General features: G+C 40.2%; 1 protein-coding gene across 1 annotated transcript in view; it reads right to left on the minus strand.

The window, feature by feature from the left end:
• Positions 1-1,267: 1,267 nt before the first annotated feature.
• Positions 1,268-13,919, minus strand: part of LOC126980634 (transcription factor LBX1-like) — a 67,912-nt gene continuing 55,260 nt past the window's right edge. The window contains exons 4-5 of the mRNA XM_050830736.1: positions 12,311-12,634; positions 1,268-1,291 (exon numbers count right to left, since the gene is read on the minus strand). Of these exons, the coding sequence (XP_050686693.1) occupies positions 1,268-1,291; positions 12,311-12,634 (348 nt within the window). The remainder of the gene's footprint in view (positions 1,292-12,310; positions 12,635-13,919) is intronic.

Raw genomic sequence — 13,919 nt, forward strand, 5'->3', positions numbered from 1 at the left:
GAAGCGAGGAATCAATACATCGCAGAGAGACGGACAGATAGATAGGCAGGCGTATACCACCACCACCACCACCACCACCATCAAAATCACTGTTACTACCATCTTCCTTATCATCACCAGCATCATCACGGACTTACTACTTTCCTTTCTAGCATTGCAATCACCATTCACCCTATCGACATCACAGTTGAATTCAATTACTCACAGGCAGAAGCGTTCCGTTCGTCCCTAATCATTAATTCTTGTCGCATAATTTGTTAGGCTCCATATTAATACCAGGTAGAGAGAGAGAGAGAGAGAGAGAGAGAGTATGAGTATAGCCAAACACACCCGTTAATACACTTTGTAGTCCTGTTATTGAAAAGCAAGTGAATTTCCGGGAGAGAGAGAGAGAGAGAGAGAGAGAGACAACAAATAAACAAACAAACAGGCAAACAAATAAAAACAAAAAATGAAATGAAAGACAAATAGATGAGTAAGTAAGGAAGAAGAGCAGAGTAAGACAGGAAAAGGAGACATGCTCAGAATGGAAGAAATAAACGAATAATGAAGGAAGGAAGAAGAGCTAGAGGAGAGAATCAAGACGAAGTAAAGGAAACGTTGAAATAAGTAAAAAGTAGCACAGGAATAGCGTGCTTTGAAAGAGGAGATGAAGAGAGGAGAAAGGAATGGAAGGGAAGAAATGAGGGGGAAAGAGAGGGGAGCAAAATCGGTCGCAGAAGGAGTGGAGGAGTTGAAGAAGAGATGAACTAAGTGAGGAAGAGAAAGAAAGGGGAGGGGAGAGATGGAATGAAGAAAGTAGGTGTATTTGAAGTAGCTCTGACAGTAGATGAAGAGAGGAGGAAGATATGGAAGGAAAGAAATGAAAGAAGTGGAGGACGAAGAGAGGAATGCATGCTCGGTCGAAGAGGGTTTAGAGAATGAGAGAGATGAACTAAGTGAGAAAGAGAAAGAAGGGGAAGGGAAGAGAAGGAATGGAGAAGGAAGGTGTATATATTAACCAGCTCAGACAGTAGCCACAAAAATATATACCCGGTCAAAGGAGAAGTAGAGAGAGAGAGAGAGAGAGAGAATGTTGTACGTAAGGATGAGAAAGGGAGAGAGAGAGAAGGCATGAGGAGGGCAGGTGTGTATCAAGCAGCTCTGACAGTAGGCACTAAACATCTCGATACACCTGACAAATATAAATGTGAGACTCCCTGATTGGCGTGGGACGGGGAATTCCCTCACCTGTGTCCCGATAATTACATGCCTCGACTCACCTGCCTCACTCCCTCGTCTGGGCGGGTACCTGGGGGGGGGGGGGGAGGTGGAAGGCTTAATGATCTTTGCAAATAAAAGCAAAAAATAGTAATGCAGCGCCGCCACCAACATCAGTACAAGTAAACGCTTTAATTGCTACATATGTTGGTGTGTGTACTGCGACTACCACCACTACTAATTATGTTAATGGTAATAGTAATTTTCTCACATCCTTCAACGCAGCACCACACCCACAACGACAATGAACTATGAACTTTAAAGTATAATGACGAATTAATAGGAAGAGGAGGAAGAGGAGTTGGAATAGGAGGAGTGATAGTAAAGTAGTAGAAGTAATAGTAGCAGTAGTAGAAATATAAATAGTAGTAGTAGTAGTAGTAGTAGTAGTAGTAGTAACAACTAGACGCATAGCACTCGGAGAGTGCACACCTCCGCCAAAGATCGTCCTGAAAATTGATATGGGCATCAACTGTGATCCTATGCATCATTGGAAGCATTTGTTTCGAAATTTGATGAAATTCAATTTTTTTGGAAACTTTAACCTTGGGCGAATTTTTCGAGGTCAAGGTCAAAGGTCAAGGTCAAGGCCATGCAAGGTGCATCATGTGGAAGCATTTGTTTCGAAATTTTATGAAATTCTATTTTTTTTTAAACTTTGACCTTGGGCGAACTTTTCTAGGTCAAGGTCAAAGGTGAAGGTCAAGGCCATGCAAGGTGCGTCTTTCCATGAGCTAAAATATGAACCAGTCTGAAGTCTCTACGATGAAGAGAACCGAAGTTACGCCCAATCTGACGTTTTGTGCGACCTTGACCTTGACCTTTGACCTTTGACATCAAAAAATTGTGCACAGGAGACTGTTAACGAACGAACAAACAAATAAATAAATAAACATACTGACCGGACCGAAAATATAACCTCCTTCCAACTTCGTTGGTGGAGGTAATAATGATAATAATAATACTGAAAAACTATTACAATATATATCCATCAGTCTTTCAAAATAAAACATCAACAGCAATGATAACAACAGCAATATCAGCATCAGCATGCCATCTCTCTTCCCCCCCCCCCCTACACACACACACACACACACACACACACACCGCTTCCCCCCGCCCCGTGTAATGAAAACAGCGTATCATTAATGCACAGCCAACCGTTAACAGCACAGCAAAAATATAAACACAAGAGCCAATTAAACACGAACCGCCAACGTCGTACATAACAAAAAACACGACCGTAAATATCAACAACAAAACTATAGGAGTATTTTATTTCACTACTACTACTACTACTACTACTACTACTACTACTACTATGTATCTCACTATCTGTCTATCTCTTTGTTCCCTTAACCTCAGAAATGTGTCTACATTTTACACACACCATCTCACACACTCCTTTCCTTCTCCTCCTCCTCCTCCTCCTCCTCCTCCATTTTGCACGAGTACAAGGTTCTCTCTCTCTCTCTCTCTCTCTCTCTCTCTCTCTCTCTCTCTCTCTCTCTCTCTCTCTCTCTCTCTCTCTCTCTCTCTCTCTCTCTCTCTCTCTCTCTCTCTCTCTCTCTCTCTCTCTCTCTCTCTCTCTCTCTCTCTCTCTCTCTCTCTCTCTCTCTCTCTCTCTCTCTCTCTCTCTCTCTCTCTCTCTCTCTCTCTCTCTCTCTCTCTCTCTCTCTCTCTCTCTCTCTCTCTCTCTCTCTCTCAAGTCGGGTAATAATATAAAGTGATGTGTTTGTCCGTTCTCTTTTTTCTTTTTCTTGTCTTTTTTTTTCTCTTAGCGTCGGAAAAGATTATGTCTCGACAGTTTGCAACTTTAAGTATACGAGGACAACAGCTTCATCTTTTTTGCCCTTTTTCCTTTTTGCTCCTCCTCCCCCTCCTCCTCCTCCTCTTTTTTTTTTCTCCTCCTGCTTCTCCTTCTCTCCTCCCTCTTCCCTTTCCCTCACCTCAGGTTTCTTTTTATCTTTTCTTTCCTTCTTGCTCCTCCTCCTCCTCCTCCTCCTCCTCCGCCTACTCCTTCTCTTTTTCCTTCTCTTCCTCCTTCTCTCCCGTTCCTTCATTTGCCTCCTCTCTCGTCTCTTTCTTCATCCTCATTCTCTTATTTTCTATTTTCTTTTATTCCACATCTCCATTATTTCATCTCTCTTCTTTATTCCTTCTTGTTCTCATTTTCTTCGTCGCTCTCTTCCTCTTTCTTCACCCCTCTTCTTTTTTTTTCTTCCTCCTCTGCTCCATTTTCTTCTTCGTCCACTTCTTATTCTTTTCCCTCCTTTGTCGTTCTTTTCTTCTCCTTTCCGTCGTTTTCGTCTTCCTCCTCCTCCTCCTCCTCCTCCTCCTAATTTTGGTCTTCCTCATCCTTCTCTATTTTCTCTGCTCACCTTTATTTCTCCTCCTCATTCCTTCGACTACTTTATGTTATTTTCCCTCCATTTTCATTCTTTCCTTCTCCTCCTCCTCCTCCTCCTCTTCCTCCTTCTCCTCCTCTTCCTCCTTCTCCTTCTCCTCCTCCTCCTCCTTCTCCTCCTCCCCTTCCACTTCTTCATAAAAAAGTAAAACACACACACACACACACACACACACACACACACACACACACACACACACACACAGGGGCTCCATCGCTACACTTTGTTTCCTCGACTGCATTAAGACCCAGAGTTTTTTTTTTTCCTTTCGATAACTGGAAAGTCAATTATATTTCGTTCCTCTTGAGATCCGGCGGAACGCGTTTGTGCCTGAAATATTCGCGCCGCTTCCCGGAACTTTGCCGCCGCTCACTAATAATAGGAATTGGGTTTATCATCTCCGTCACCGCGCGCGTTCACGGGACTGAGTGGAAATTTTGGATAGGGCAGTAAGATTTTTTTTCTCACTCAGTCGCTTTTTTTATATATATATATGCACAGTAATGGAGGATTCTTTGAGGTCCATTTTGTTTTGTTTTACTCTATTTTTTTTTTATTGGTGCTTCGTGTATTGGGATGTTTTTCTTTTTTTTCTTCAATACAGGAATTTACTTTGTTGTTTATTTGTTATTTTGTGTCGTTTTTTTAAGTGCTGCCTGGAGGGTCGGTAGGCTTCCTTGAGGGGCCTCTTGTGCGTCCCCAAGCCGTTAGTGACGCAGACGAATTTAATTTATAGTGGATATGGTGTTATATGCCTCTTGCTTGGCCCATGCTGCCCCTCGGTGTTCCTCTTGATCGTAATCGCTGAAGTTAGGGTTAATTGAAGATCTGGGCAGCGTGTGGGTAATCTTCCGCCACTCAGCGATGGTTTAAAGAATCAGCGTGTTTCGGTGGAGCTCGAACCTAAGCTCACAGGCTCACCACGCCCGCACCCTGTTGTTGCTGTTGTTGTTGTTCACTACATATTTTTTTCTTCTTGGGGTTGGTGGATTGTGATATTTTGTTTGATTATTTAAGTACAGTTTGGGTTTTGAATTTTTATATGTTTGTTGTTGAATTTATTTATATATGCGTTCTTTTTTTCTTTCATCGGTTTTCTTCTTTCAGGGTGGGGGGGGTGGGGGGGAAGGTGTTATCGTCTCTTGAAATTAGCATAACTACTTTTTTTCCCTTGGCAGACCATTCCATTTCTCCCCTTTTTTGTTGTTAAAATTTCACGTGTTCTTTTAGTTTTACATTTCATTTCTTCGTAGGAATGGGGAATTTTTGCTTTTCAAAATCTATAAAAAAAATATTTGCTTCCCTCTCCGTTTCTCCATATCTTAACTTCTTCCCCCTTTTTCCCTCTCCAACCGCCCCTCTTTTCCCCTTTCCCCCTTTTTTTTCCCTCTTCAGATTCCCCCATAACGTAATTAACATTCTTACTTACATATTTTACTATTTCCAATTTTCCTTTCGATGAATTTTCTTGTTATTTATTTCCTGACATTTTGCTCATCTTGCTTCCTCTTCCCATATTACCAAGGCGCATTTCATATCGTTATTTCCATATTTTACCTGTGATGCATTTTCTTGTTATATATTTTCCTACCTTACATTGTTCATCTTGTTTCCTCCTCTTTCCTTCCCATGACGCATTACATATTTTCTATATCACTATATCTACTTTTACCTTCGATGTATTTTCTTGTTTATATTTTCCTGACTTACATTGTTCATCTTCTTTCTCTCACTTTCGCTTCTCCCTCAGGTCATTCCGTCTCTCCCCGCGTCATTCTCCACCTCTGTATTGCCTCGCGTCTCATTACAGGTGTTCAAAATGATTAACTTACCTGTGAGTGTCGGGAGGAAAGGTGTGATCAGCAACCCTGTCAAACAACTAACGGGGACTTTTTGTCAACGGAGTTTAATACCGCTGTAGCGTGTCTGTTTTGGTTTGACTGTATGCTAAGTGTTTTGGTGAAGCATTACGAGCCTAGAACATGATATAAAATGGGTGTTATTTTCTTTTTTTATCTTTTTCCTGTTTATCTTTGCAACTTTTTTCCTCTTTTCGCTTCTTGGCCCTCTAATATAATACTGTAATCGTTATTCTCTGCTCTCTCCTCTTCCTTCTCGTATTTTTCCTATTTCTCATTCGCAAATCTTCTCCATCTTCATCTTTTCTTATTTTTCCAGTTTATTTTTACTTCTCTACCCTCTTTTTGCCTCTCTGCTTTCTCTTATGTATTTCTAATCATTATTCTCTTCTTTCTTCCCTGTCTTTTCCTATTTCTCCACTTTCTCCTCCGTAAATTTTCTCTGTTTTTCTCTTCCTCTTTCTATTTCCAGTTTTCTATTCCAATTCTAACTCCGATTTCTCCTCCTATTCCTATTTAGTTTTTTTTTTATTCCTCTTCCAGTTCCTATTTATCTTCCTATTCCTATTCCAGATTTTATTCCTATTCCAGTTTCAGCTATTCTTCCTATTCAGTTCAATTTCTCTTCCTATTCCCAGATTTCTTTTCCTTTTCCACATCCTATTTATCTTCCTATTCCAGTTTAATTTCTCTTCCTATTCCTATTCCACTTTTATTTATCTTCCTAATCCTATTCCAGTCTTCTATTCCTATTCATATTCCAGTCTTCTATTCCTTTTCCAGTTCCTATTTTTCTTCCTACTCGTATCGCAGTTTTTTACTCCTATTTCAGTTCCTCCTCCTCCTCCTCCTCCTCCTCTCAAAGTGAACGAGCAACCATTCAGCTTTTTTTTTTTTTTTTTTAGCCAGGCCGCGTTCAAAACGGGCCTTTAATCCGCCCTTTAATGAGTGTTCGAGTAATCACGAATATCACGCCAACATTTCTCCTTCACACACACACACACACACACACACACACACACACACACACACCAAACAGACAGACAAACAAACAAACATTCACAAACAAACTCTATCTCTCTCTCTCTCTCTCTCTCTCTCTCTCTCTCTCTCTCTCTCTCTCTCTCTCTCTCTCTCTCTCTCTCTCTCTCTCTCTCTCTCTCTCTCTCTCTCTCTCTCTCTCTCTCTCTCTCTCTCTCTCTCTCTCTCTCTCTCTCCTTTCATCTCTTGGTCAAAGGTTTCAGGTCATTTTAAGCAAAGTAACTTCTTGCACCTAACCGGATTTTGCATTGAAAGAGCAAATAAGTCGTCCTCCTCCTCCTCCTCCTCCTCCTCTTCCTCTTCCTCGTCGTCCTTCTCCTTCTTTTCGCCCTCTTCCTGCTCCACCCAATTACCTGTGTATGGTACCTTAGCGCACCTGTGTGATTGTGCTGCCACGTTTTATTTACCTGGTTAATTTGTTTACTCCAGGTCTGTAATTACTTGTAGGGAGGCGCCATTTGTTTGCCTGTGTGTGTAGGGAGGGAAGGGGGAGGGGGCTTGTGTGGGTGTGGGTGTGGGTGTGTGTGTGTGTGTGTGTGTGTGTGTTAATTACCAGGTGTATCCGAAAGCTGTCTGGCATTCGGTTGGACAGGTGATGGTGGTGGTGGTAGTGGTTGTTGTAGCTGTGGTTGTAGTGGTGATGGTGATGATGGTGTTGGCAATGGTAGTGAGCAGAGAGGGTGGCAGTGGTAATTGTAGTGGAGGTGGTTGTAATAGTATTGGTGGTGGTGGTTATGGCGGTAGTAATAGCAGTAGTAGAAATTGCAGTGGTAGTGGTGGTGGTGGTGGTGGTGGATATATTGATGGTGATGAAGATGACTGACATATACAATTTTCCTTTAGGAGTGTAATTTCCCTTCCCTAGCTCACTATTTTGGCTTCTATAACACTAATATTTTCCTCACTATACCGTCACTGTACTCCCTTCATTGTATATTTTTTTTTCCACTTCTATCACACTCAGTTATTAATCTTTATATCAATCCTGTTTTTCTCTCTATCCAGTTACATCCTGCCCTCCATATCTGTTTCCTTCTTTATACAAGCATTTCCTTCGTTCTATCAACCCTTCCATCGCCTCTTCATGACTTAATTCCTCTTTTTTATCAATTTGAGTTTTTTTTTTTTTGTAGTCTTATGTCATTATTATTATCCTTCCATCACACTATTATTTCCGTCTACTCACAATTTTTTTTCATCTCTCGCTTCATTATACCATTGTTTCTTCTTCCTATCAAGTATATATATCTTCCTTCTTATCATTCCTTCATTATATCGCGGTTTTTCTTTCTTCTCCTTCTCTCATTTCATCATACCACTGTTTCTCCTTCTTTAAGCAATACATATTTCCCTCCTCTTTCCTTTCCTTCCTTCCAACACATCATCTAAGCCTTATATTTTACCATCTTTTATCACTTTCTTCTTTCATTTCATCTCACTATTGTTTCTCCTTCCTATAAGTTACATATATCTCCTTCGCCTTCTCTTCCCTTCCTTCGAACACTTCATCATTCTACTGTTTCTTCTTCCTTTGAACATTATACTTATCCGTCTCTTTGTCATGTCTACTCTCCTTCATCATCTCACTATTGTTTCTACTTCTCTAAGCAATATATATTTCCTTTCAGTTCTCTTTCCTTCCTTCCGACACTTCATCACTTTGCCATATCGGTCACAGCCGCCCCCAGCGCCCTCTCGCGGCCCAACACGTCTTCCTAAAGGACACTGATCCGTAGAAGGAGGCGGGGGAGGAGCGGACATCTCGCTTCCTCACTCCTTATCCTCCTTATCCTCTCCTCCTCCTCCGCCTCCTCCTCCTCCTGAGCCGGGTATCAACTGCCTCCTATCAAGTAAGAAGCGCCTCGAATCCCCACCACAAAGGAGAGATAACAGGGAGTTCATGGTGGAGGTGGAGGTGGTGGTGGTGGTTATGGGGGGTGATAGTGGTGGTGGTGGTGGTGGTGGTGGTGGTGGTGGTGGAGGGGGGTTGTAGTGGTGGTGGTGGTGGTGGTGGTGTGGGTGGTGGTGGTGTTAAGTGATGATGGAGTGCGTTGAGGGTGATCCTGCTGTTCTCTTCCTCCTTTTTTTCTTCTCCGCTGGCTCAGTGATGGTGATGGACGACGAAGAGGAGGAGGAGAATGAAAAAATAGAGGAGGAGAAGGAAGCGTGAAAACATCGAAGCTAGGAAAAGCAGGCGAGAGAAAGCATATTGGCGACAACGAGTCTAGCTATATTAGTAATTTAACCTGTTTTTACTAATCTAACCTATTTTTAGTGATTTGACCATTTCTTTCCGTCAGTTATATTTCCTTCCTCTTCTCCTTCCTTCCTTCCTTCTTTCCAACACTTCATCTTGGCATTATATTTTACAGTCCTCTTTCATCCCTTCTCTCACTTAATAACATTGTTTCTCCTTCCTCTAAGCAATATATATTCCCTTCATCTTCTCTTCCCTTCCTTCCAGCACTTCATCATAGCATTATATTTTTTTCCGTTTTCTTATCATTCGTTCTCTCACTTTGTCATGGCATTGTTTCTCCTTATTAGAGATTCAGCCCATTCCTAGTGATTTAACATTTTCCGGTCACTCCTCTGATGGTGTGATTGAATACAAAAGCGTTTATTTCACTCGGTCTGTCAGGCAACAACGATTTAATGGCGTAATCAGGGTCCTTTTGAAAGCCTTTGCAGTCAGCCGTGGTGTGAACTCTTCCCAGAATTTCAGCTATTTGCACAAAACACGAAATTAAAGGTTTTAGTATGGCCGCGAAAGCGTTGATATATATCATAATGAGCATGGCTCCCAACACTGGTTCGCTTAGCAATACTCCGCTAGTGACAGAGCCGCTAGAAAGCCTGTTCCCTGGTTTCATTTTCGCTCCTTTCTCCACTAAGTGAAGTACAGTACGGTTGTTTCCGGTGAGCCAAATGCCTGAAGCTCTTGTAGGAAATGTTTATGCGGCACCTTGTTTAAAAAGCTCTCGAAGAAGGTGGTAGATGAAGACGAGAGAAGACCAGACATAAGATTGTCTCCGGGAAGCCAAATGAATGTAGCGTTTTTAGGATGTTCGTTGCGGAACCTTGTTTAAAAGCTCTCGAATAAAGAGGTAGAAGGAGAGAAAGAGAGATAAATAGTACACATACGGTCGTCTCCGCGAAGTCAAATGACCGTAGCTCCTTTAGGAAATGCTCGTGCGGTACATTGCGAAGAAGCTCTCAAAGAAGGAGAAGGAAGGTGTACAAGGAGGAAAGGAGAAGATAAGTACAACCATACACATAGAATGGTCTGCGGGAAGCCAAATGACCGTAGCCCTCTTAGGAAATGTTCGTGCCCTAACGTCAAAAATCTCCCGAAGAAAGAGAAAGAAGGGAAAAGAAGAGAGATATAAAATAGGTACACACAAACACATAAGGTTGTTTTCGCTAACCAAGTGGCTGTAGCTGTCTTAGGAAATGTTAATGCGGTACCTTGCCATAAAGCTTTCGACTGAGGAGAAAAAGATGGAAGAAGAGGAAGAGAGAAAATAAATACACGCAGACATTAGTACGTTTTCGCTAACCAAATGAATGTAGCTCTTCAAGGAAATAAATGTTTGCGCGGTACCTTGTCAAAAAGCTCTCGAAGAAGGAGAAAGAAAATAGAAGAAGAGAGGAGGAACGTACACACATACACAACCACCAAAACAACCTCAGCTACACTTTTAACTCCTTGCGTGATGTGTGACTTACCTGTATGATCACCTCACCTGTACGCTGCTGGTAAGCCAACCCCAATGTTACGTGTCCGAGCTATCTCACGTGGGTATACGTTCATCACTTGTGAGTGTCGGATTTACCTGACGAACCGGTGGAAAACAGAGGCGAAAAAGAAGAAGAGTAAAAATGTTAGTGATGGAGCATACGATAAAAGAAATAATAAAGGATAGAAAAGAGAAGAAAAAATATGAGTGTATAAAGCAATGTCTGCCCGAGGGAAGAGTGGAAACAAACGAAACAAGAATAAATAAAAGGTTAGAGAAAAAAAAATAGTAAAAGAGGAAAAAATAAAGGCGAGAAAGAATAAAGGGCGTGAGCAAAAGGCATCACTTAATTGAGAAAGAAGAGGAGAAAAGGAGAGGAGAAAGAAAAATACTGAAAAATCAAAGAAAGAATTAGGAGATTAACGAGAGAAAAAGTGAATAGAAAATGATTAGACAGAAATGATCAAAGATGAGAAAGTATCGCAGGAGTGTATTCATCATCGTCATCATCATCATCACCCTCATCATCACAACTATCATTCTTATTACTACTATCACTACCAACATTATTACTATTATTATTATTATTATTATTATTATTATTATTATTATTATTATTATTATTATTATTATTGTTGTTGTTGTCATCATTAATTCCAGAGTAACACAAACCGTCGAGCCAAATTAATTAACCATATCAATAAATAAAAATACGGGAGGCTGCTCGCTGCTGGATGGACAGACATAAATATCATTAATTAACTTTATTTATACTTCAGCACATCCCCAGAGAGCACGGGTATAAAACACGTGCACGGGGAGCGAACCGATGGGGGGGAGAGAGAGAGAGAGAGAGAGAGAGAGAGAGATGGAAAAGAAGGAAAAGTTATATAAAAAAATGGAAAAAAATAGAGGAAGGGCAAGGATTATAGGAAAGGGGAAGAAAAGAAGAGAAGGAAGATGGTAAGAAGCGTTGGGAGGAGAAAGGAGAGGATAAAAAGAGGATGTGAAGAAGAGAGAGAGAGAGAGAGAGAGAGATCTACATATACAGCGAGAGAAGGATTGACTTATGTCTATATATAACGTTATAATTCTCTCTCTCTCTCTCTCTCTCTCTCTCTCTCTCTCTCTCTCTCTCTCTCTCTCTCTCTCTCTCTCTCGATGAATGTATATATATTCTCTACCTTTTATAACTTAGAAGGAAAGAAGTGGATGGATAAGAAATGAGAAATCTGTACAAGGGTTTTAGAATATTATCTTGACCATTATTAATGTTATGGTTATTATTATTATTATTATTAGTAGTAGTAGTAGTAGTAGTATTTCTATTATTATTATTATTATTATTATTATTATTATTATTATTATTATTATTATTATTATTATTATTATTATTATTATTATTATTATTATTATTATTATTATTATTATTATTATTATTATTATTATTATTATTATTATTATTATTATTATTATATGGTTATTTATTACCATTATTATTAGTATTATTGTTATTAGTATTATTGTTTTTTTATTGTTGTTATTATTAGTTTTGTTATTATGATTATAGTTATTATTTATATACAAGTGAAGGTAATAGGCATCTAGATTAAGAGAAGAGAAGGTAAATGAAAATAAGAGAAGAGAGGAGAAGAGAAGAGAAGCGAAAAGAAGGGAGTGAAGAGAAGAAAGCTGAAAAAATGGAAGAGAAAGAAAGGGAAAGGTCGAAAAAGGACGAAATAGCTATGGATGGGAAGGGAAGGGAAGGGAATGGAAAAGAAAAGGAGAGAAAAAAAGAAAATGGAAGAGAAATGATAGGAAGAAAAGGGAGACGAAGGGAGGAGAAGGGAGAAGGAAAGAGAAGGGAGAGAACGGGTTACTGGCCAGTCCCCTCGCCTTCAAACTGAATATGGGGTATGTATGGGAGACCGATACCCGCCCCCCCTGGCCCACCCTCCCCCCTGGACGTCCCCTCCCCTACCGAGTCCCCTTCACTCTGTACCTCCATTCCTGACACCCCTCTCTCCACCCCCACGTCCAAATCCTCCTCCTCTTCCTCCTCTTCCTCTTCCTCCTCCTCTTCTTCCTCGTCCACGTGTAGAGATGAGGTTGAGATTCTTCCTCCTCCTCCTCCTCTTTCTGATCCTCCTTCGTCTTCCTCCTCCTCCTGGGTTTGAGTTGCGCTTCTTCTTCTTCTTGCCTCCTCCTGCTCCTCCTCCTCCTCCCTCTCCTTCTGCCGTTGGAGCTCGGCGAAGGATGGGACGGAGTTCTTTTTTGGGCGTCCTTTGGGTTTCGTGGGAGGCTCCTTGCTGCCCTCCTGCATGACCTGAAGGAACCATAAATAGAAGAGAATGAATGGAAGGGAAAAGAAAGAGAAAGGATAAAAGATAAAAGAAAGAGAAAGAATAAAAGGTAAAAGAAAGAGGAAAGGAATAAAAGGAGATAAATAAAAGAGGAAGAAATTAAATAAAGTAAATAGATAAAAGATAAATAAAATAGATCAATAAATAAAAAAAATAGATAAATGAATGAGAAATAAAAGAAATGAAATAAATAAGTCAAAGAATAATAGGGAATAAATGAAACAAGAAAAGAATAAAATGTAAAAAAAGGTGAAAGTTCCAGAAATCGAGGAGAAAGAATAAAAGGAAATTAATAAAAGAGGAAAAGAATACAAGGCAAAAGAAATAGAGGAGAAAGAATAAATGGTAAAAGGAAGAGAAAGAATAAAAGATAAAGGAACAAAAGATGAAAGAGAGCAAAAAGAGGCGTTCGTCTGATGAAGGAGAGGAGAAAAGGACACGAAAAAAAGGGATATTGAAAGATTACCGTAACGAAAGAAGTGAAGATGAGAAAAAAAATGTGTAGAGAGAAAATATCAAAGGTGAGAAAGAATTATAGTGGTGTCTTCATTTTCACAGTCATCATCATCATCATCATCATCATCATCATCATCATCATCATCACTATCATTGTTATTGTTTGTTCATCCACTTTCCAGCAACATCTATGATAGTTTAGGTCATCATCATCATCATCATCATCATCATCATCATCATCGTCATTATAACTGCCCTTCCTTTACGCTATTGATCATCGTCATCATTACTATCCTGACCATCTTCAACGCTATCACCATCAGTAGAGGAAGAAGAAAAAGAAGAAAGATGATGAACAGAAAAAGAAATAGAAGATGAAAAATGAAGAAAGGAAAAAGTAGAAAAGAAGTAGAAAATGAAGAAGGAAAAGAAAAGACCAAAAGAAGTAGGAAAATGAGAAAAAGTAGAAAAGGTAGAAAAGAAGCAGAAAGTGAAGAAGGAAAAGAAGAAAAGAGCAAAAGAAGTAGGAAAATGAGAAAAAAGTAAAAAGTAGAAAAAGATGAAAAAAGGGAGAAAGAAAAATAAGAAGAAAAATATGAACATCGTCTCTCAGGGTTTCATGGAACAAACTACAACAATGCACTGAGCTCCTCCTCCTCCTCCTCCTCCTCCTCCTCCTCCTCCTCTTTCTCCTCCTCTTTCTCCTCCTCTGACTCAGTTTTTCCTTTGTTATAAGTCGTCCCCACCAGCATCATCACCTTCACCACCACCACCACCACCAGTACCATCATT

This window comes from Eriocheir sinensis, chromosome 44 (assembly GCF_024679095.1).
Source record: "Eriocheir sinensis breed Jianghai 21 chromosome 44, ASM2467909v1, whole genome shotgun sequence".
Classification (NCBI taxonomy): Eukaryota; Metazoa; Arthropoda; class Malacostraca; order Decapoda; family Varunidae; genus Eriocheir; species Eriocheir sinensis.